Source organism: Aythya ferina, assembly GCF_964211825.1.
Source record: "Aythya ferina genome assembly, chromosome: 11".
In the NCBI taxonomy this organism is placed as follows: domain Eukaryota; kingdom Metazoa; phylum Chordata; class Aves; order Anseriformes; family Anatidae; genus Aythya; species Aythya ferina.
The window spans coordinates 12,084,890-12,107,677 of NC_140307.1; the positions used below are offsets into that span (position 1 = coordinate 12,084,890).

General features: G+C 40.2%; 1 protein-coding gene across 9 annotated transcripts in view; it reads left to right on the plus strand.

The window, feature by feature from the left end:
- The window catches only part of NEO1 (neogenin 1), a 189,663-nt gene that overhangs the window by 111,127 nt on the left and 55,748 nt on the right, over window positions 1-22,788 (plus strand). For all 9 annotated transcript variants that reach the window (XM_084532530.1, XM_084532527.1, XM_084532529.1 and 6 more), the window contains 2 exons: window positions 5,054-5,208; window positions 6,035-6,155. In XM_084532530.1, the coding sequence (XP_084388656.1) occupies window positions 5,054-5,208; window positions 6,035-6,155 (276 nt within the window). The remainder of the gene's footprint in view (window positions 1-5,053; window positions 5,209-6,034; window positions 6,156-22,788) is intronic.

Here is a 22,788-nt window from a genome sequence, read left to right on the forward strand (position 1 = left end):
AAATTTTTTTATTTATTTTTTTTTTTTTTACTATGAAGACCTAAATGACCTGCTTGCTTGCACTCCTGCCTCTGCAAGGTTTTCTTTGTTTCCTGATAGTCAGACTTGAGAAACACTACTTTGCCATCTTCCTTTTCTTTCTGGGGAGCAATGTGGAGGGGATTCAGCTTTGGCAAAAGAGGAAGGCATGCAAAAATTAGGTATTAACTAGAATAGCAGCATTTTGGTCTGAATATTTTAGGACAAGGTTCACTGTGCTTGTAACTAAGCAAACAGAAAGTTCTGCTTTTTTAATTGTGCAGAACTTGAATTTTTCCTTTTCTTGTTTAGTTACAGCTTTCACATTTATAGTTTCATGTTTGAAATGAGATTGCGAAACCAGGAACCTTTGTTCTTCCATCCGTGATTGTAAAACTGAAAGGAAAGCTCTTCAAGAGCTGGAGAGGACTGAATGTAATTAATTTCTCTCTCATTTGAAGCAGTACAGATGGCTGAATTGAAAATAGATTCTTTTGGCTACGGCCCTGAAGGCCACCAAATTGTTCTCTTTCGGTCTTAATGAGAGAGAACAGGCAAGAGCTGCTGACCACTGAAAAGACACTTGAAGAAGCAGTCGTTCTGTAAGGCTCAGAATAAATGATGCTACTTTAATGTTCTTCACATAGTTATTCAAAGGTTCTTAATACTTTGCCATTTAAAAATTAACCTGTAGACAATGTGGATCCTAAGCCAGCGTTTTTCTTTGTTGGCCCCTGCTGGCACACAAGCACGAATCATGTGAGCATCAGTCCTGTACATTGCCTTTCACTGCTCCTGGTTTTCTGCTCCTTCTGGTCACCTGCATTTGCAAAATGGCATCTGTGCCCACCAGCAATTCCCGTCTCCACTTCGACTAACGTACTTCCTTAGCTCTTCTCATCATCTTACACCCGTGGGCTTAAAAAAGTGTATTATTTTTAGAGTATTTCACTTTACAGGGATCCAGCTAAAAGTTTAAGTCACCTGCTGATGTAGATTGCCTTCCTTCTTTTCTCTGCTCACCGTTGGGATCAAAATGCTTTGTCTTTTGTATCTGCAGATGGGTGGAAGATGCTGTTGTGTAAAGACTCTCTTAGGATGCTACAGTGCATGTGAAATTCTGTGCAAGCATCTTGCAGTTGCAATAGTTGTTTGCATGCTGCCATTCGGAGGGATAGAAGAGTAGGGTGAGCTGCCAAGTTTTCTTTGAAGTTTAATTGTCTGTTTGGTAACGGAACACATAATCCTCCATTACAAATCTTATTTTATATGGTAATTGGCTCATTTGCTCTCTGGTTATCAATTTAACTTCTCTACCACAAACATCTGCACTTACATTGTGTTAATCGGTGCAAATGCTAAACATTGACATAGTTAAACTATAAAAGTGTGTTTCAAAAGCATTTTTAATTCATTAACTGGAAAGTAAAGGATAATAAAGTGAGCACTTCTCATATTACTTTCCCTTTGTAAATAGTGTGGCATTTCCTCCAAAAGCCAGAAAAGCAAAGTCACTTTGAAAAATGAAGTGTTTCAAATTGTTAATCTCCTAAGTGAAAAATAGTTGAGAGCAGGTAATAGGATATCTAGTTCAACTTTCATTTTCGTGACAAATCTTATAATTCAATATTAATGCCTGCTAGTGGATGGTGCCCTGAGTTCAAGCAATGCCAGTCGCTACAGATTTTGAGGGGGCTCCAAAGGTCTTCATTACAAGGGAAACACCAGTGATGAGAACAGGAACAGACAATGTCCATAGACTGAGGACGCACTCTAGCAAAGGCTATCTTGAACCCAGAGCAGTTATTTGTTTATATTAAGTGCCACTCGTTATTTTATTGACCCTCTGGTGTATATCCCTACATGTGAATTGGACTCAATGATCCTTGTGGGTCCCTTCTGACTCGGGATATCCTATGCTTCTGTGATCCCACAGTTATCTTGGAGTTTCATGGCATAGCTGCTAGGTACAGCGAATTGCTTGTCTTCTGACATCAGCAGATACATTTTTTTTTTTACAAGTTTTATGCTTTTAGCAGTGAATGTTGCTTGCTTGTGTTTATTAGGATTCTTGCCATAAGTTTAATAGCTAAGGAATTAATGCCACCCTGTAGAGAACGGTAAGAAAATAAGGGTACTGCACCTTCATAGAAAAACAACTTCCTGTGTTTCCAGTTTTTATGCTCCCTTTTTTCAACCACATGGGTGCTTCAACATTTGGTGTGTATGTGTCTGTATCTGTGTGCAGAGGAGAGATTGAAAGAAAGTGATAAAGCAGCCTGGGACAAAATTACTCATTAGTTAAAAATGATTAAAGATGAGAGAGCCGCGGACTCGGAGATCAGCATGTTGCATCTAGGAAAGGGCAAATACAATAGCATTATGAATTGGGCAAGATGTTTGCTGTAGCGATAACGCTGTATTTATGCTGTTTTTTCAAGTCAGTGGTGAGACACATCTGAAACGGCATGCAAGTAATTGAAGCTCTACAGACTGCAAAGATGAATTCAAAGTAGAGCAAATACAGAGGGTCACTGGGGATGGTGTGGTGGCTTGTCATGCCAGAACAACCTGAGCAAACACGGCTTGTTGAGCGGCCAAAACAGAGGCTGGGATATGGGAAGGGAGTAGAGGAAAAGCACAGCTCATTCGGAATAGAAATGCCAAGGGATAAACACCCGGGAGGAATGCAAATTTACAATAAAATAATAGGTTACTGCAATTTGGTCAGGAATAAATTCAGATGACAGTTTCCAAATGTAACTTCAGAGGACTGAAGTTACAGTTGCAACAGCCATCTGATGCAGATACTAAGTCCAAAAGAACTTAAATCATTTTCATTTGGAGTTCATGGAGGTTTTGGTAAATTTAAGAAAATGATTATACAAAATGGATCGTGGAAGTCATAGGCAGCAACTGGACTCAGCCCCATACAGATCTTTAACCCTATGTGAAGGAGGTCAAGCTGTAAATGTGTGTGAGCATCTTTTTGTAGTTTCTGGTGTAGGTTTACGTATGTCTGAGAGTTAAGTCATCTTCCTACTCTATAAGTAAATAGTTTCATATTTTTATGTTCTCTTATTTCTGGTCTGAAACTTGAGAGATCAGAAGAGAGATCAGTTTGTGGAGAGCAGCTTGTCTCCAGCTATCTGTGTGTTGTTTTTTTTTTAAATTAAATCCACCTGCAAACCTGTACATGAAGGAAAATGGATCATATCACAGAAAAAAGTATAACATAATCTAGCATTCCTTATTCCCTAGCATGAAATAAATCCCATTGATGAGTGAAGCATGTAAAATGTTTGCCTAAACTCTGTAGCCCAGCCATATTGACTTTCTTTGATAAATATTAAAGGGCAAAAGGCTGCTTTTGACTTTCCGGGAACTTGAACAATCAGACCTGCCACCAGAAGTAAGCAAATTGCCCTTATGTCGGCGAGATTAATAAAAACAAATAGGTGAATGTGCTTCATAATTGATGAGACTCAAATTCTGTGTGCCTGCATAGGGCTCTTCTGCCAGTGAGCTGCAGAGGCTTGGAGTCCTCTCCTGCTCCTGGATGCTTCCTGGGGCCCCAGTGGTGCTCACAAAGTTTTGGATGCGTGGGGCTTGCATGGCCAAAGAATTCTCTATCGTTGAGTTCTTCTGGATTTTAAACTTCCTTATTTTAACTAACCTTACTCTGAACATAAAAGACCTTTCAAAAAGTGGTCAAGACCCAGAGATGACAACTTAGCTATGTGCTTTATGTTCTTTCAGGAAGAACCTTTGTGCATTACTGAGCTCTGAAATACACATCTTGGGGCACCCCTGCCTGGAGCACGTTACTGATGTGGTACAAAGCTGTGTCTGCAGTTCTGCAGCTAGTGCTTCTTGCAAGGGGGTGTTTATTTTTAACTTTGGAGGTCTAATTCCTTTAAGATGCCCGAAGATACGAACAGGCATATAAGAGACAAGGATCTATACCTTGCAGTGAAATGTGGCTGTGCCTACACAAGGCAGAGAAGAAAGCCTTCAGATAAATGCAGCGCTCTCTGTTTGATGTACTGAGTTTCTCCACAGAAACACAAGGGAATGGGTACCCCAGGAAAGTTTCATCTTAGTTTTGCGTCCGTTGACTTCAGAAAGTCTTTTGAATGTAATTTGACCTTTCTGCTACCTTTCGACTTAAATATTAAGTACAAAGAACTCTCTGAAAACCCTCTGTTGTATCAACTGCAGAGGTTTGGCTGAATAATAAGACGTTGCTGATCATGATGTGCTTGGTGTGATGGAGCCCGACTGCAGTGCCACTGCTCTTTGTTCTGGGGACCTCCAAGGGGGTGCTTGTCGTGCACCTCATGTGTAAATTGCAAGAAAGTTTTACGCAGCAATTTTAATCAAAGCCCATTTTAAAAAAAAATTCAAATCTAACTACAGTCTTCCCACTTCATAAAGTAACAAGCTTTGCTGAAGGAAAGGGTGAAGGCTTTTCGGTAACCTGGGTTTTGTCTTGCTGGGAGCTTAGCCTGCAAGATTCTTTATTTGTGAAAGGTGCATTGAAATGTTGCACAATTAAGCACTAAATAATTTGCTCAGATGAGCTCTTGAGTTAGTGAAGGAAGTGTGAATATTCTCTGAAATCCTCCCTGTACGTGCTGCTCCCGCTGTTCTTTAACGTGCAGCATCGTGCCTGAGGCAGATATGAGAGCAGCATGGTCTTCAACCACCCAGGTGTTCTTTTCCAAAGAGTATATATGTCTCGATTTTAAAAATACTTTTTTATGTTACACTTTATAGATTTTGGTTCAATTTCTTTTTTCACGTATTCTCAAGAGGTCATTTCAAATTAGACTGGCTGGCTATTTAACTGGCCTAAATGCAATTTTGAAATAACAGAGCTTGTATCAGCTTATATCAAACTTTGATCTGAAAATGTCTGCCAATATTGCTGCTGTTTGTGCTGCCATCCCTGAAGCCATCTTTACATGTACAAGCACAACTAATTGCTTTTGTGGATGCTAACACTATCTTTTGTCTTTCTTTTTATTTTAAGTTCCTCCTGAATTTCTGAAGCGGCCAGCGAACATTTATGCTCATGAATCTATGGACATTATCTTTGAGTGTGAGGTGACTGGAAAACCTACTCCAACTGTGAAATGGGTCAAGAATGGAGACATGGTGATTCCAAGTGACTACTTCAAAATTGTTGTAAGTATATAGTCAGTTTTGCCCATTTCCAGCTCTTGACCTGACCCTTAGTCCTGTAACACAAACATACGGAAGCTAGGTTCTTCCATAGGACCACCTTCCTATTTTTATGCTATTGATGTTTTCAGGGCCTGGAAGAATTAATTGGCATGTTGAATTCTGTAATGCTCTGTAATTCAGTCATTTTACTGAAATTCTAAAACACTTTGCTTGTGAGTCTATTTCTTGGTAGCTTAGATTTTCCATGAGGGAGAGAGGCAAAGCACAAATTGTTGGTTGAACCTGTTGGAGTGCAAGCTCACTGTGAACACCGTCTATTTTCTGCAGTCATCTGTGATTGATGAAAATTACAATTTCAAACAGAAATTGAAATATAAATATACCTGAGTTGTGGATCATAAGTTTTGGCACACTGGTACTTCTAGTGGGAAATGTTAGATGTAGTGAAAGTCATTACTGAGACATAGCTTAGAACTTAATGGTTGTATAATTGGGTATACCTGAGGTTGTGGGATTGTAACAGTGAGTTATGCGGTTATATGCAGTGCTTAAAATATCATAAAAACGGCTGTGGGAATGTTATGACTTGCCAGTGATATGTGATGCTAGAAAATGATAGCCATTAGTAAGAGCTTCTGCTGCTTTTTGATGCTGTATAATTTGAGGATTCAAAGTAAAAGAGATGAAATCTGACGGGAGCTCGAAATACACTTTTGTGTATTACTGTTCAGAAGTTTCTCCTATCATAGTAATGTGTCATAATAACACCATTGTTTTTGCAGTCACAGCCCATTTTTAAGTATTGTTTTTATCCTTCACTCCTCAGAAAGAACATAATCTGCAAGTTCTGGGTCTGGTGAAATCAGATGAAGGATTCTATCAATGCATTGCAGAAAACGATGTTGGAAATGCACAGGCTGGAGCCCAGCTGATAATACTTGACCTTGGTAAGATAAAAAGTGACAGTATAGTGCCAAAGTTCGGGAGGAACAGTTTCAGGGGACCTTTTCCACATGATACGTGTTACCTATAACTCAGATTGACTAGGATGATTTTTTTAAATCATATGAAGGTTTCAGTGTCATCTTCTCCCTCTACACTTACAGGTACTTAGGGAGAGGAGAAATTGGGGAGTTCTACAGCATTCACCTTGCATTTTGGAAAATATATTGGAAATACCTAGTGCAATAATAAACCATAGCCGTAAATCTGAAATATTAAGTGTATGCTGAGATTTTGAAAAACAATAGGACATCCAATATGAAAATAGTCACTGCAATTCCAAAACTGAAAAATAAGTTCTTACAGGGCTCACAACAAATGAAGTATTTTACACTGAAGTCATTCCAGTGTCAGAAGCTTCTTTCTGCCATCAGTTTTAAAAAACAAAGTAGTAGTAAACTCTGTCATTTCTGCAGACTGTGACTGCAAAAGAATTGATGGAGTTGCAGCTGCTGCAGTTGAAGATATTTATTGTGCTCTGGTCAGTGGTATCACTAACAGTGCTCACCTGTTTGCCATTGAAACACACAGTATTCTGCATTGCATATTTTGAATGCTATAAGAGAATAATTATTGTTAGGATAAAAGAACTACTGTCTTCCAGAAAGAAAAGGCAGTACAAATATCATTACTAAGGCACCAACTTGTTTCGCTCTTTCAGGTCACACAGCTCTTGAAAATAATTTCTAATAGCATAATGAAGAAAACCAGTAGAAAGAAGGATAAGGGAAATAAGTCAGACAAGAAAATACTAACTCCATACTTTTTTGACTTTAGTGTTGCCTCTCTTTTTTGGATATTGTTTCAAAATTGCAGTTTCTTTTTTCCCCTGTATATAACAGAACTTTTGGATGGAAAGACTTAGAAGGAACACTTACATATGACCAGGGACATGATATAACTTCACACTTGAAATTTTAGGATTGCTGCTAGACTTGGTTTTGTTGTTCAGCGTACAGAGAGTGAACTGTTACAAGTGTGCCATGAAGGGAGATATTTCCCATTTCTTTTCCGATTGTTCTGTAGAGTAGTTTGAACTTTTAACTTCTTCTGAATTCTGCTTTGGATGCGGGTATGTTTCCTTGCCGGCTGAAGGGATGCATGTACTTTCCACAACAATTTTGGGAATGAAAGGTGCCCTCTACTGGATTCAGTAGCTTTAATACTACACAGCCATGGGATTTCACCTCTGACTGGTGTTAGGCGGCTGGATCCAGCATTGGCCTACTGTCATCATGTTGCCAGAAAAATTATTAAAAGTAATTTTATTTCTGCTGTATGCATGAATCACCTGAGTAGTTTCCAAATCTTTCAAACGGAAGCATTATTCCATATTTTCTGTGTTTGAAAAATATTGAATAATTAATGTACTTGGGTTTTGAAGCCCTGCCCAAGTTTGTACTTTCACCCAGTTCCCAGTAGTGGTTTATAAATTATTATTACTGTTATTATTTTAGTTCCTGTGGTCTCACTCTTCTTCCTTTCCCTCCCCATTGTTTGCCCAGTGGTTTCTCCTTCCTGTTCTACTCTGGCAACCTGTCCTGTTACACTAAAGGACTTTGCCTTATAATGCTGTCCTTTTTCTTTTGCATGCTGCCAAAGGATTATGGATGCAGTGTTGATGGAGTCTCGGGTGTAAAAATACACCCACGAAGTCATATCGTGCTGTTACATGGCCTGCAATGTTTTTAACAATGCACTCCCTGTGTAACACTGATGCATATTAGTTGTTGTTTTCCAGCAGTAGAGATGATCACATGGTACCTCATTGAAAGTACATTTATTTTTTTTGCTATTGAATAGTGGCATAACAAGTAGTGCAATTAGGCATGAATGTGTTGTGTGTTATTCAGTCCTGATGTATGAAAAGAGGTATAATGTACACAGTCAAAGAAAATATAGATATTTGAGATCTTATTTTAACACCTTGTCACAATGTATGAAAGGTGAAGAAGGAAGAAATGTTCAGGGAAAGAAAGTGAAGGCATGATGTATGATAGTTCTTTCATGACAACCATCTTGGTACAAAAACAAAAAAAACACCAATTTGAACAAAAAAAAAATCTATTCTGAATACTTTGCTCATTAATTCAGAAAGCTATTTTTCTTCAGTTTCACACCTGATGATGAGAAATACCTACCTTGGCAATTGGAAAGTAATTTCAGTGAAAAAATGTTGGTTATGTGTTCATCAAAGTTCTCCATCCCAGTTGGCAAGGATGTCTCTTCCTTTCCTGCTCTCTGTTTTCTCCTTCCTAAATGGAATTAGAAAACATCTGGACAAATTACAAGCTATTTCCAGGTAGCCCTTTCAGTTACCATATTAAATTGGTCTTTAATAAAGGAAATTTATACTAGAAAATATAGAAGCCTTTTAGAGTTTGTCAGACAGCCAGGCCACATGCATTCTTTATGGGCCAGTGTTGAAGAAATGGACCGTGACTGTTTTGGTCATCTGTACATGGAGTAGAGCATTGACTATGATATAATTGACAACAAGGAAGAGGATATTTGGCTGCCATAAGGGATGAGTGTGAGTAGTTGGAAAAGGCACTCACTCAGACTGTGAGGGAGATACTCTGAGGAAGGATAAATAGAAATAAACCTATAAAAGTGTCCTCTATTTGCACTTTGCCTATTAGATCAGATCTTAGTTGTCTCCTTTGCGCATTACCTTGTTTCATTCTGCACCCTTTGCATAGAAATCTTCCTGCATGTTGTTTTTTGCTGCCTGGGGCGCTGCCGCTTCACCCGTAGCTGGGCTGCGGTGCGCTGGACAGGTTGTGGAGCGGTCTGAAAGGAAAGCACCACGCCTGTGTTTTCTTCAGTCTTACCTAGTAGCATCATTTTTAAATACAGCAGCCATATAAAGTACAGGACGTGCTTAGCTGCAGGAGGTGTTCTGCATTTGATCCCTGGCTTCCCAGGAACCAGGTCTGGTTATTCACCTCATTGTCTTCGGCACCCCGGCCCTTCAGTGCGCAGGTGCACATGAGTGACCCAGACTGGAGCGCATGCACACTCAGCTGCTACACTCAGTTTAAAATAATTGTAACACAAGTTTCTCTTGGGTTGGTCTTTTCTGCATTTGTGTTGAATTCTGAAAAGCTTGCAATATATTTGGGATTTGTGGAAAATAATTGACTGGCTAAAAATGCCAGGGTAATTGGAAGGCTTACTGGGGTGGTGGCTTTATTTTAAATTCTGTAATTCTCTGTTTATAAGTTTAGAGGAGAAGAATTACCTAAGGAAAGGGGATTTTGACCTGAATTACTGCAGTCCTCTGCACTTGCCCTCTGCCAGCCTATGGGGGTTTCGCTGCTCCTGTCTTTGCCTTGCTGCTGAAGCAGATAGATGGTGTCCCCATAGTTCCTTCAGATGCCACCATGGAGGACTCAGCATATCCCAGTGAGAAGGAAGAACCCTAGCTGTGCTTTGGGCCTAACTTTGTTAGTGATCTCAAAATCACTCATTGGTCCTTTTTCAAAAAAGCCATTTATTTTTTTTAACTTACAATTATATCCTGATAGGTCAGCATCTGACCTCAGTTTTCCAATGCACAAATCAGATATGCTCACTTAATCATAACAAAGCTATTTCTTGTCGTCATTTTTACAGCATTGTTTTGTGTCAACTTTTTTTCTGTGAAAACCTCAGTAATGGATACATTTGGGTTTTCTTTGTGGAGGTTAAATGCTAGTGACAAGACTGAGAAATTCAGCCAGGACCTGTAACCTGGCCTTTTCCAGTGATTCTGGCATTGCTCAGAATTGCCATTTGGGGACTGAAAAAAGAACAGGTGGCAATGAGTAAAAGGAGGTGCCTTTGGGGGAGGAAGGCAGATGGTTCCCTGTCACCCCTCTGTGATAGGCATTTGACAAGTACTCAGGCACCAAAAAAAGGAGTGATTATTGAATGCTGTATAAAGAAAAATCATCGACTGTAAACAAATATGCCATGTTATTTAGAGAACAATTTCAAAACATGAGTTGAGATGCAGCGCATCACCTTCAAAATTCCAAAGAAAGCGTAGTACACTGAGCAAATTCTGTGCTTCTGTACTACAGAAATTAGTGTTTGCCATCCTTGAGTTGCATAGGAGTGAATGAATTGAGCTGGTATCCAGTAGCGTGCTGTGTCACGGTTTTTGTGTTGTATCTGTCCATTGCTTTAAATGTTAAATGTTCTTGAAAACTAGTCCAAGAAAGCACGTGTAAATTCATAGTACCAGCACGGGAAACAAGGAGGAGGAGTTAGGAGTCTGTGTGTGGCTGCAGAGCACTGGGCTTACACAGGTGCGTTGGGATAGCTCCAAGGGATGGGTGCAGGCTCCTTCAGAGGGGCAGGGAGGAAGCAAGGAAGAGGATCAGGCCATGCATGCATGCAGAGACCGACTGTGGTGCTTACAGCTTTTCCTTGGAGAGGACAATGAACCAGCAAGAGCTTATGCATAAGGATCAGAGGATGGAAGGATGATGTTTTTGTGCATCTCTGCTAAAGACCTCTGCTAAATGAATGGGAAGAGGCAGTTCAAGCCTGCTTTATGCAACTGTAGAAAGCCTTGTGATTGCAGGCCCTGGTATGTGTGTGGTTGTCTTTAACCATCTGGTGCATGCTAGCATGGCAACCGGGTGGTGGGGCTGGCAGTAAAGGAGGATTCTGGGGTGTGCTGAAGATGATTTCTTAATACAGGCTGTCTGTGTCTGGCTGGGTGAGTAGTGCTGGTGGGGTGTTGCATCTGCAACAGCCTGGGAGGAGCAGCAGGAGTAGGGGAAGAGAGGGACCCAACAGGCTGGTAGGAAGCTCAGAGGTCATCCCCAAGAAAACAGAGCCAGCATTGAAAGGATGGCAGGCAACAGGAAAATGCTGTGGAAAGGGGATTTCCAATCAGGTAAGAAAAAACAGTTTCACAGAGCAGGTGGTTGCAGTGGGAAGAGGTTGCCCAGGGAGGCTGTGATGTCTCTGTTCCTGGAGGTACAGGGCACTCCTCGATGTGGCCTGAGCAGCCTGCTCAGAAGTGGCTCTGGTCTGTGCGTATTCATGGATGAACTGCTGAGATCCCTCCCAACTGGCAGTATTCTAATTCAGAAAGTGTCAGTCCGAGAGGTGTGAATGGATCCCGTTTAGCTCTTTGTTTATAGTCAAATTACCACCGTTCTGTAGTATGTGTTTTTCTACTGATCTCCTTACGAGAAATTTAAATGTCTTGTATTGGAGGCACAGTTTGACATTGCAACCCAAATTTGATTAAAGCATAACACCACTTGGGCTGCACTGTGTGATTTTAATTCCTCCACTGAATTTCCTTATGTGAATCCTAATTCTGAGAGAGTTTTAAAGACGTCATTTATTGACCTGAAATTTGTGCTCTCTTTGTGTAATTGGATGCTGTGCGGGACCACTGCTGCATGAATAATTTCATTGTATGCTGGTGCTTCTCTGCCGGAGTTTGGCAGTCAGCTCTCTCAAGTCTGGTAGCAGTAGAGTGAGGTTATAGGACTTCTGGTGGGGCCAGGGCTTCCCCTCCTACACCAAGGTGGAGAACATCAGACCCGTTGTCAGCATTTTCTGGAGTCAGCATGTTTCAGCTGGAATGCTGCCAAAATACGGTGTTTCGATACTGCAGTGGTGTTTTTTGATTGAGGTTTCCTCAGGCTGATACAGACTTAAGATTTCTATGGGAGTGAGCTACCACCAGGTTCCGTGCTCACAGCCTCTCAGCCTGATGCCAGTCAAGAAGAGTTTCTAGCTCTAGCAGGATTTCAGACTTCCCATTAGGCAGACCTTGGATGTAACTTCTCTGTGAAAGAGGATCCTTTCCGTGGGTGGAGCCCGCTGTCTATTCAACCATGCCATATAAATATCACAGTTCAGAAAGTCATTTGTTAAGATTCTTCTAGTTTTCAAGAAGTGTTTCAGGTACAGAAAAAAAACAGGTAAAGTAGCAGACTAACCAGCACAGAGTCTCTTCCATAGATGTTCCCCAAACCAGGAAACAATACATCAGAGTGCTTTACTGCTTGAAATAAAGAGCTGTCACTGCATTGCTTGAGGCTGCGGTGGTGTTTTTTCCTGAAAGACAGAATTTCCGTGCACTTGTTAACACAGCAAGAAGCATAGAGAAATAAGTTTGTTAGTGCTTCTCATGGCGAATGTTCTGATCTTGGGAGAAAAAAATTTAATTTAATTGCATCAGATTTACCACTATGGGAATCAATTTTTATTACTGTTGACCATTGCAGTGGTTGAAAGCACGCCCATGTGGAATTCATTGCAAGGGACACCACTGCTCCCTGTGCATTTGACTGTTGAATACTGATGGGGAAAAAAAGCCTGAAATTTTGGGGCAGACTTCTCAAATGAGTTCTCTACATGTTATCATGGAAAATAGCAGTGAAAAAGGGAGTTGAGGTTGTCATGCAGACCTGGTAGAGACAATTCAACCTGTGACATTCCTGATAAATGTCTGCATAACTTGATTATTAAAAACCTGAAGAAAAAAGCCTCCACTGTCTCTTCCCTTGTGCAGTTTTGCCTATGGAGACTTGAATTTTTTGCTTAACTTGTTCGGGGTGAACCTTTGCTGTTTTCAGGCTGTTTCTCCACTTTGACAACATGCTTTGAAATTCTAAACGTGTCCTTCAGTGTGCTTGCAGCCCTCCTGACTTTGCATTCCTATAAATATTAAGAGTTTTCTCTGTGCCATTGTCTGGGTTGGTAAAATGTGTGTGTATACGCAGACACGCACACAAAATCTTATGGAAGTCAACATGCCCTCCTTTACATCCTGGTTGAAAATCACCTTTCGTTCTGACATCGAAGCATTGAGAACTATTCTGAATGTGATTTTTTTCCAGCCAGTTATGAATCCACTTTTGTAGTAGCTTCATCTGGAACATATTTGCTTGCTTTTGAAGATGTCCTGGGAGGCAATGTCAAAAGCCTTATGTAAATCAAGATATATGAAATACTCCACGTTTTCCGTATCTGTAGGTTCCGTTATTCTGTTGTAGGAGGCAAATACGATTTATCTTTGACAAATTTTGGCTTCTGCTGAAAGAAATATGGAAGTTGGCATTAACAGGCTTGTGCTCTGATTTGAAAAACTTGATTGCACTTTTGGGGATTTTCCATATGTGAGAAGTAAAGTAAAATCAACTGCTGGCCTTTGTCTGGTTCAAACTCTGAAGCAGGCAGCTTGCATGTCCAGGACCTCTTTTGGATGATTGCACAGATAACAAGTGTAATCTCTCAGGCTCTTTCACATCTTATAGAGGTAATTTTTATTTTTTTTTTAAGTATTTTTTATGCAGCCACACACTGAATCAAGAACATTTAGTATTGTTTTCAAGGTGATAGTGTAAATATTTTCTCAATTCATGTAGTTACAGGGTTGTCCGAGACTGTAGAAGTACTTGAAAACTGTGCAGGGTGTTGTGGATGAAATGTCAAAGCAAGATGAAGAAAGCCAACTGAATCAAAGAGAAGGACTCTGTTGGGTATTTTTCCTGAAAACTGTTCTACATTTTTGCTCATGTAGAAGTGTCTTTGCATTCTTTCTGTCAGGTACAATTTTACATGTCTTAATGAAAGGAAAACCAGAAGAGGTCCCTGTGGTTATGCAAGTGGCTTTCAGATGTCTTACAGTGTCCACCAGAGAAGAAATGATTTGTGGATTGCAACTGAATAGTAAGGCTGCAAACCCTTGTGGCCAAGCATTCAAATATTCTGTAAAGAGGAGCAGTACTCGAAAGAAATGGATCCTGGATCTCAGGGGAGCAGATGATGGTAATGAGCCCCGGCAGCTGCTTGGTGCCATGTGCGCCCACCTCTGCTAGCACCAGAACCCAGTGGGATTTGAGAGACCCGCTCTGGTCTCCTATGGGGAGATGATGCAAAAAAAAAAAAAAAGAAAACCCACTAAGATGGGTATCCTTAGAGACAGGGCTAGCAGGGGAATTTCCTCTCCCTTGGAGAAATCCCACTTTTGTCTGTCATATCTCAACATGTAGCTGTGGATTTTTTTGCTCAGCAGATTCACAGCTGCTTAATGTCAATATCCTATTCCATATATTCATACAGGATTTGTCACAGTTTATGTCAAAAATTGTTTTTCAAAGTTAGGAAACAATGCAGAACATTACGGAACTGTGGTATTTGAGCTAAATACCTTCTATATGGTATGGTGTATGCCTTTTAAGATAATTGGGCTGTTCAGGGGCTGTTACTGTGTTATAAAATCCAAGTTGCTTCCTCATACACCTCTGCACATGCCTGTAAACGCTGTTGTTCTGTGTGCGCACATATTTAAGTTTATAAAATTATGTCCTTACATAAATACTAATTTTTTAAATGAAAAAAAAAAAAAAACAACAAACGTAGGGTACTGTAGATACTGCAGTTCTCTGAAAAAACTCCATGAATGCACCAAATCTGGCCTCAGTGCTGATTGGGTAAGGAAATCTTTAAAAATCATGACAGTGCTTGTGTTAGAAGTAGGTGGAAGCTTTTCCAAACTTGCTGTCTCAGTCCCTGTCTGAAAATATCAAAATGGCTTCATCTGAATGATAGATGAACAGCTTGTAAGTCTCATTTTGAAAGTTGTGTTTCAGGAACATAAACAGCATCTGAAAGCTCAAACTGACTTCAGACAGTGTTTTATAAAACCAAAGCCAAACTCTGGGAATATTTTGCTACTAGTTGTGTACACTTCCTTGCTAATTTTCTGTAAACATAGCAGTATGTTCTCCTCTTCAACTCTGGAAGACTTTTTTTCATTTTAATTTTGATTTTAATTTATGTTACTTAGCTAGTCTTCCTCCATGAAATCAGCATTATTGTTTCTCATGGCTGCACATGTGTTCAGCATTGCCAGCAAGCTGTTGTAATTCAGTCAGGTTCCTTTCTTGATTCCACCCCTGTTTCAGAACTGGCCATTATTAATTCCCTCTTCAGCAAGCTCACTGACGACATGGGGGTATCAAGAAGTCCAACTGATTAACCTACACTGCTGTAGATCTCAAACTTATCACATTTTAAGTTACTGAAATAGGGACCTAAACAGCTCTCATATTCTGCATTCAATGAACTATTCATGTTTAAAGTTGGCATGTGCTTTAAATAAATTGCTCTAATTTAGATTAAATTAGTAATAGATTAATGTTTGTCAGTGCGCGGTGAATGCAGGAAGGCATAACGGAATTTATAGGAGGCTTTGATTGTGCTTATTAGTTTTCATTTCTTGTTTTATGACTGTATTTACAGTTGACTTGGCAAAGAAATTTGAAGCCTTGTGAAGATGTGCATATCAGATGTTGTGCACCGTAACTTTTAAATTTAAGACTGCTCAGCACAAATATGGGTTCCGCTGGTTGCTGCTCACACAGTTATACTCTGAAACACCTGGGCTGTGCGTCAGCTGCTTGATTTTGGTTTTCAAAGGTACCTGTGTTTGAAGAAATTATAGGTCATGTTGTAAAGAGAAGTGGGAAGGAGGGGAAGTGGCTCTGATGATGGAGCACCGCCAGTATGCTCACTGTGAGCAGCTCCAGGCATGGAGCAGTGGCTGGTTGTTTCTCTGCTGCTGCGTGGTCGGAGTTACAAGGTGAAAACAGAAACACCTGGGGTGAAAAACATCGACTGCAGAAGAAAGCAGTCATTACATCGTGAGGGATTTTTGCTTTTAGGGGGTTTTGTTGGTTCCCTGTTAAGGTGAAGAGGATAATAGGAAGGATTAGCTTTAGCATTTCCTCTGCCTTTATAATTCACAAAAAGGGTTGTGAAGATTGACAGAAGTAGCCTTAATTTGTAATTGATCCTAGTCTTGTGTTGTAAAGGAAAATATCAGATTTTGTCAGTTTCGCACCAGAGGGGGTGAACAAACGCGTGGATATGGTCTTAATTGGTTGCTTATATTTCAGAGCTGCTAAATTATACAGTAATATCAGAGACAGATGAATGCCATTTGGAGAAAAAAAAGAAAGGATTGGTTTACAGTTTGGTTGCATATGTAATAGGACTCATACGGTCGAGTAACTGAATCTAGAAGACTCTTACTTCTGATGTCACGTATTTTCCCAGCAGTGTTGACAAGATAGCCTAAAAAGGCTTGTAGGTTTTATACCACATGGAAATTAAGCACATACCTAACAACTCAATCTGACTTTCCTAATAATAATATGCATTCAAATTTGCCTAATTTCAGTATTGAAACTCTGCTGATTGTCAGTGTTCTTGCTGTGTTAGAAGTATTCTATGTAGTGTTTTCTTACAATTATTGTTTTCCCTCTCCTTTACCTCCTCTCCCCCACAAAAAAAAGGAACCTGATAATTGTGGAGGCACAGTCTTTATAAAAGATAAATGGATTCTGCATGGTTTCCTGTTGACACATTGGTACTGAAGGTGCTAAAGGAAAATAACGAGAAAGAAAAAATTCATACCTGGGTTTGCTTTTCTCAGTTGTAAGTCACAGAGCTAATAGGTGCCGTGTCTCAGCAATAGGTGTCAGTATCCCAAATTCCCAAACATTCTGGTAGCTCACCCAGTTGCTGTAAAAACAGTGTGGCAGATATGGCCTGCAAAGGGTAAGCAAGCAGCAGATACATACAGTCTTTAACAGAGAAACCCAATTTAAATGAATGTAAACATCGAATACCACATACAGTAGTATTGCTATAAATATAGCTATGGCTTAAAAGTGGAAAGGTGTTTTTGGTATCTTCTCTCCCTTTAAAAAATCATGTGCATTCACCTAAATGAAAGAAAGAGAGTGTACTATATACATATAAGAAGTAGATATTTAAATACATAGAAGTTTGATGAAGAGTAAATTTTGACATATGAGCAGCTTGTTCAGTCTCATCTGCTGAAACTTCAGCTTGCAGAAGTGTTCCTGCAGCGCTGCTTGAAGAGTCAACAGATCCATGACTGAAGGAAATTATATTTCATTTCCAAGTGTCAGAGAATACCATATAAGCTAATATTCAGGTAAATCCTATGTGTACTGTTAGCCGCTTCTGGGTCAACGCACATCAGACACACAGGAGAGAAGTACCCAATTACATCCTGAATGGGAAGATGGACATTATATCCAGAGGTAACTTGGAGGAACTCTGTGGTCACGTAAATACTTTGCTTTAAAATCAGGGGTTATCCAAGTTACCTGCAAGAAGTGGGGTGGTATCGGGAATTCCACCTGGTGGATCAGCAACTGCTGCTCTCAGATGGATTAATTTATTTATTTCAGTTTAGGCTGCTACCAAGAAAAGAGAGAATGGGGGCAATTAACCACTGCTCTTCCAGTGAAAAAGCATCCTTAAATAGTCATGTAGCATGGTTTGATAGTGATACCAGTATACTGGTACTGCTCTCTTATCAGAGCAGTTATTGAGTCCTAAAATTGCCTTGTTGAAACTGCTGTGGTTAATCATTTGTAGTGTTTACAGCATTGACAGCAACTGTGGCCCTGTTATGCTCGGTGTGCAAACAGTAAGTGAAAACTGAGAAACTGTGAAAAAACACAAAAGGTGAGGCTGGAAATGAAGGCATGGTGAAGTTGTCCCCTCAAGGTGAGAAAACAAGTTACTTTAGACCACGGGAGCAGTTTTGCCTAACTCCTGAAACATGCAAATGGCTCCACATACTGTAAAAACCACCACTTTCCAAAATCTATATATTATGGTTTTATTAGTTGCTCTTCCATAAAGAGCTTTGCTCGGGTGTAGCACATTTGCTCTTGAAACAAAATAATTGCTTTTCTGTTATGAGATATTGTAGTCAAAGTATGGTATGTTGTTGCAGACCCCACTGTTATAAACAGGTTTTTATTCTGCATAGAAGTTCAGTTTATGAGTATTTACATTAAAAAGACAACCTATACCGTTTTTTTTTTATTTTTTTAACACGTTTACTTTTGTTTGTGCTGTTTTGGGCCCTATATCTGTGTTTTGTTGAGGGTTTTGACTCCATTTTCAGGGAGTAGTTGCTAAAAACAAAAACACTAGACATTTCAAATGCTTAATCTTAAAAGTTCAGTGATGAATACGTAAGCCCATCATTTTGCAGTACGTAATTATGGGTTGAATTTTTTTCCAATAACAAAATGTGTTAAAAGGTATTTAATTTTGAACCCCTTGGGGACAGTTTGAGATATGTTTGGCTTTTTTCCTTCTTTTTTTTTTTTTTTTTTTTTTACAGTGCAAGTCCCATGATCCAGAGACAGGCAGGGCTTTTTTTCTTCACATCCTCCCCTGACCCACTGCTCTCTGATGTGAACAGCGGGGTTCCTGCCTTCCGCTGCGGCCCCGCTGCTGCACGCGCTGCAGCAGGAAGGGCTGTCCTGCGAGACGGGAAAAAATCAGATTGTTTCCTCTACACCAGGGCACTTGGTAATGAAATGAGAAAGGGAGGAGTGTCCTTTATCATAATCGCTTTTATGACTTCCTTTGAAAAATGGGCTCGTTGTTGGAAAGTGTGTTTGTCAGTTTGTTTATATAACCACAGTTTATTCAGTGTCCATTTTACATTAGATTATAGGACTAAATGAACACTTAAAAATTCATAATCACTTGGTATTAGATAGGAATTTGCTTGTATGTCTTTTTGGTGAGCTTTTTGCAAATAGTATGTGTTGAGTGAAGAGTAAATAACAGTTCTCATTCCCAGTGGTAATGTAAATTAATCTAAAGCAATTACAGAAAAAAAATATGTCTGTGTTAGGCAGAAGATGTCAGAATAGAGAAATGACTAAGTATTTCCATTTCGTTTTATGAAAATAATGGGTACTTTTAAAGAAAGTTTTCTGTAGTAGTTAAAATGGTACAGAAGTTTAAAGCATTGTCTTTAATGAGACCAGTATGGAAGTGGTAGAAGTGTCCAGCATAGAGAGTTGCTCGCAAACTGGATCCTTCCTTGGCCAGGCAGAGAGATGAAAGGAAGACACGCAGATGCTTGTGCTACGAGAAGGTGCTGTGAAAAAAATCATTACTGGAAAAATACTGCATCCAAGATGCTGTTATTTTCCCATCCTTTATGTTGCCAAATGCCTTATATATGCAATGGTGAGTGATAGTAATAGATTTTCGGTTAATCATAGCAAAGAATGTATAAACCACCACAACAGAAAACATACAAACTCTGTTTCATTTTTTGAGCCTGTTGTCCCTTATACACCACTTCGCATAGTTGTACATGCATGAGGCACTCTTTATAGGGTCAGTTGCGCTTTTCCTTTCCGGATGGCTTGTGCAATTTTAGTTTTAGAAGTAATTTCAAGGTTAGTGGGCTTTAGGTCCAGCTGGCCACTGTTGGGCTTTCTTGTAGGTGTTGCCTGAAATGTTCTAATGGGTTTTCTTTTTTTGACAAATGTCCTTATATAGCAAAATCACACAAAAGGTTCTGCTGTTCAGATTACCTCATGAAGCACAATTTTGTATACAACTGTTGGTGTAAGTTTGAATTTTCTGTGAATGATTGAATTCTGCCAACTTTCTATGGTCACATAGAGCAGACACAGGTCTGTGTCTCACACCAGTTAAATGGAGGTGCTGGTGATGCCCTTATGGAGCCCAGGAGATCCTGAACATGTGTTATCATATCCAGCAGAAATTATTTTAATACACACTCCATTCCATGTCTGCTTCTTCCCTGTTTCAGTTTTCATGAAAGAGCATTTCAGAGGAATAGCAGTCTGATTTATTTCTTTTAATTAGTTTTTCCAAGGGAAGGAAGTAATTCAGTTATTATAACTGATCTATTGAGACAAAGTACCAACTTCAGCCGTTTGTCCTATATGAACTTATTTGTGCCAGTTAATATGTTTTTCTTTGGCTACAGTATGATGCAGGGGACTGTTCGGAATAACTAGATGATGTCCCTTCTGTCGCAGATTTATGAATTAGGCATATGAAGAGGGACAGCAATTTGATAAATGGGTAAAAACCCAGGGAAAAAAGATGACAGCAAAATTGTAAAGGATAGATTCACCGCCTGGACTTTTCTCATGTTATTACTTCATACTTGCTACATTGCAATGAGTCCCTGTTACATTTTTTGAATACTTTGATGAAAAATGTTTTTAAAAAAGTCTCTTTTTTTTTATGTGAATACAACTCTTTGAAGTATCACAACCTCTTAATGCTGATCAAAGCTAAATCCTTCTGCTGCTAGGCAATAGAAATGATACCATGTACTAAAGCTGAAATTTTGGAAAACATCACACTCGGTTAAAGTAGTAAAAACATGTGAAATTCTTGATTACCTTTCTGGAATCAGTTAACTAATAATTTTTGTGAAAAATGTTGTTATTTAGTAAACAGCTTAATCTGAGTGCACCAAATCAAAATTTGAATGTGTTGGTGCTTCTCAGGTATTTTTTTCAAACAGAATTTCCAAGGCATTCAGAGATCTGAGTGTCTTAGGTCATGTTGTTCTAGCAGATTTTTTGGCAAAATAGTAATTTGCTATTTTTAGTTGCAGTAGTAAGTCTCTGTTGCCTCAGCCAAAGATTTATTTATACTCAAAAGTTATAAAATCCGCTCTGAAGTCCTTATAAAGAGGCCTTTCTTTTCTTCTGCACTGCTGTTACATGAACCACTCTCTGGTGCCCCAAACAGCACAGTTGTCCCCGCAGCACTTTCTGTTGGCCGGCTCTGTCGTGTTCTCCGCTCGCCTCACTGTCCATGCCCTGGGGATGCAGCCACGGGGACATTTCCATTTGCTCCAGGAGAGCCCTTAGGATCTCAGCCCTTACATCCCTGTTGCTCGCCCCTCAAGCTGTGCCTCAGCATAGGCTTGGACCTGGCACAATCTCGCTGTCTTTGGGAAGAGACCGGACTGGGAGCGCTCTGCAGTTGCTGTTGGGCACAAGAGCTAATGCAGAGGGCCAGCAGCTGAGCCTGTGGGTGCTGCTCCCCCTCCAGCTGCCTTCTGACATAGACACACCTCAACTACACTTCAGAAATACCTGGTGCTGCGACTTTGCCAGCACTTGAATATGGCCACCAGTCTAAGTATGGCCACACAGTAGGTTTTAAAGTGTTTCTGCATCTTAGCTTCACAAATGTCACTAGTACCTTCATGAGGTAGGCTGTGGGAGTGACGTGTCGTTAGCACCAGGTAGCTGGGGCACGAGATGTTGGACTCGTCCCAGGTCATGCAGCGGCAAAGCTGAAAGCAGATAACATTCCTATTGCACTTCGTGTAGTTTGTCTGGTGTAATTGGGATGTTATTGCCCACAGCAGGAGGAAGCTGTGAATATGCCACCGGAGGAAAAGAGGAGGAAAAGGGAAATATAAACCGGAGGGGCTGGACAACATGGAAAATATTTCTTCTGATTAGCTAACAGATAAAGCATTTCAATTACTGGTTTTCAGGCGTGGTATGTTTGACAGAGTTGTTTTTAAAAGATCCCATCAATATCCTGAAACAGTTAGGACCGAATAGCATCACAGCCGTGTTTGAATTGTTTGTTATCTGGCTGCAGTGAATTATGCTCATCGCAGCGTGGGCCAGTTCTCCTACATGATGAAAAGCCACTACCACAGCGTGCGTCAGGCTGGCAGACACCACAGACACCTCTGAGGCTTTACCAGCATCATGTTGGAAAAATTAAAACCTTGTGATTTGGCCTGTGAGGGTGAGGATTCAGACTAAAGAAGTCACTAGTGGTTAGTTGTTCGTTTCTGTCTTTAATCCTTGTTGGGTATTTGTGCACTCCACAAAACACTGCAATAAACTTGCAGTAGGTGATGTCCGGTCAGAAGAAGCCTTTGGAGAGGAATTCCTGCCACAGTAGCTCGACAGCAGGGGCTTGAGCAGTTAGCAGTCCAGGTGTGTGTCCGCAGCGTGCTCACTCTGCATTTGTCACACCAAAACTAGCTGGGAACCTCCTGGTTTGCCAGAAAATCTGCCAAGAGAGTGGTGAGGAGTCTTCTCTTAGGTGGACCCTGGGATTTGTGCTGCAGCTGAAGTCTTTGTGTGGCACCCAGGGTGCCCCAGCCCAGGGCATCACATAAGTGCAGAGCTACGTAATGGCTTCCCTTCTAGCCCATGAGTACTGCGGGTAACAAATGGTTCTGGTGGCCAGTTAGGAAAGCCCTAATTCCTCCTAAGCCTAAAAGTCCTAAAAAGTCTAATTTCTCTGCCTACCTCTTAACATTGGTGGATTTCTGGATGTACTGTGATGGTTGTTGTTTCAGTAGTTGAACGCTATTTGTGTTTGTTTAGGAATTCAGACATTGTTTTGTTGCCCAGGTTACTGCATAAGCATTAGAAAATACATTGCGCAAAGGAGAAAAGGGACCATTTGAAATATTTTGCTGTGTTTTTAACTTTTTTTTTTTTTTAGTTAGCTTTTAACTTGGCTAGATGCAGACAGATTCCCATTTTCCTTCTCTATTGATCCCGATTTGAAATTGTATTGGGACAGTTTTAATGCATCCTCTTAGCAACACTGAGTTATTTAACCTCGGTCTGCCCCCTTCATCCCCCAGCTCCACTGGAGCCAGTGTTTAGGGAGAGCGGTTCATTTTGTGTCAGCTCTTTTGCTGAATGATTTCTTTGAAATGCTGTTGAAGAC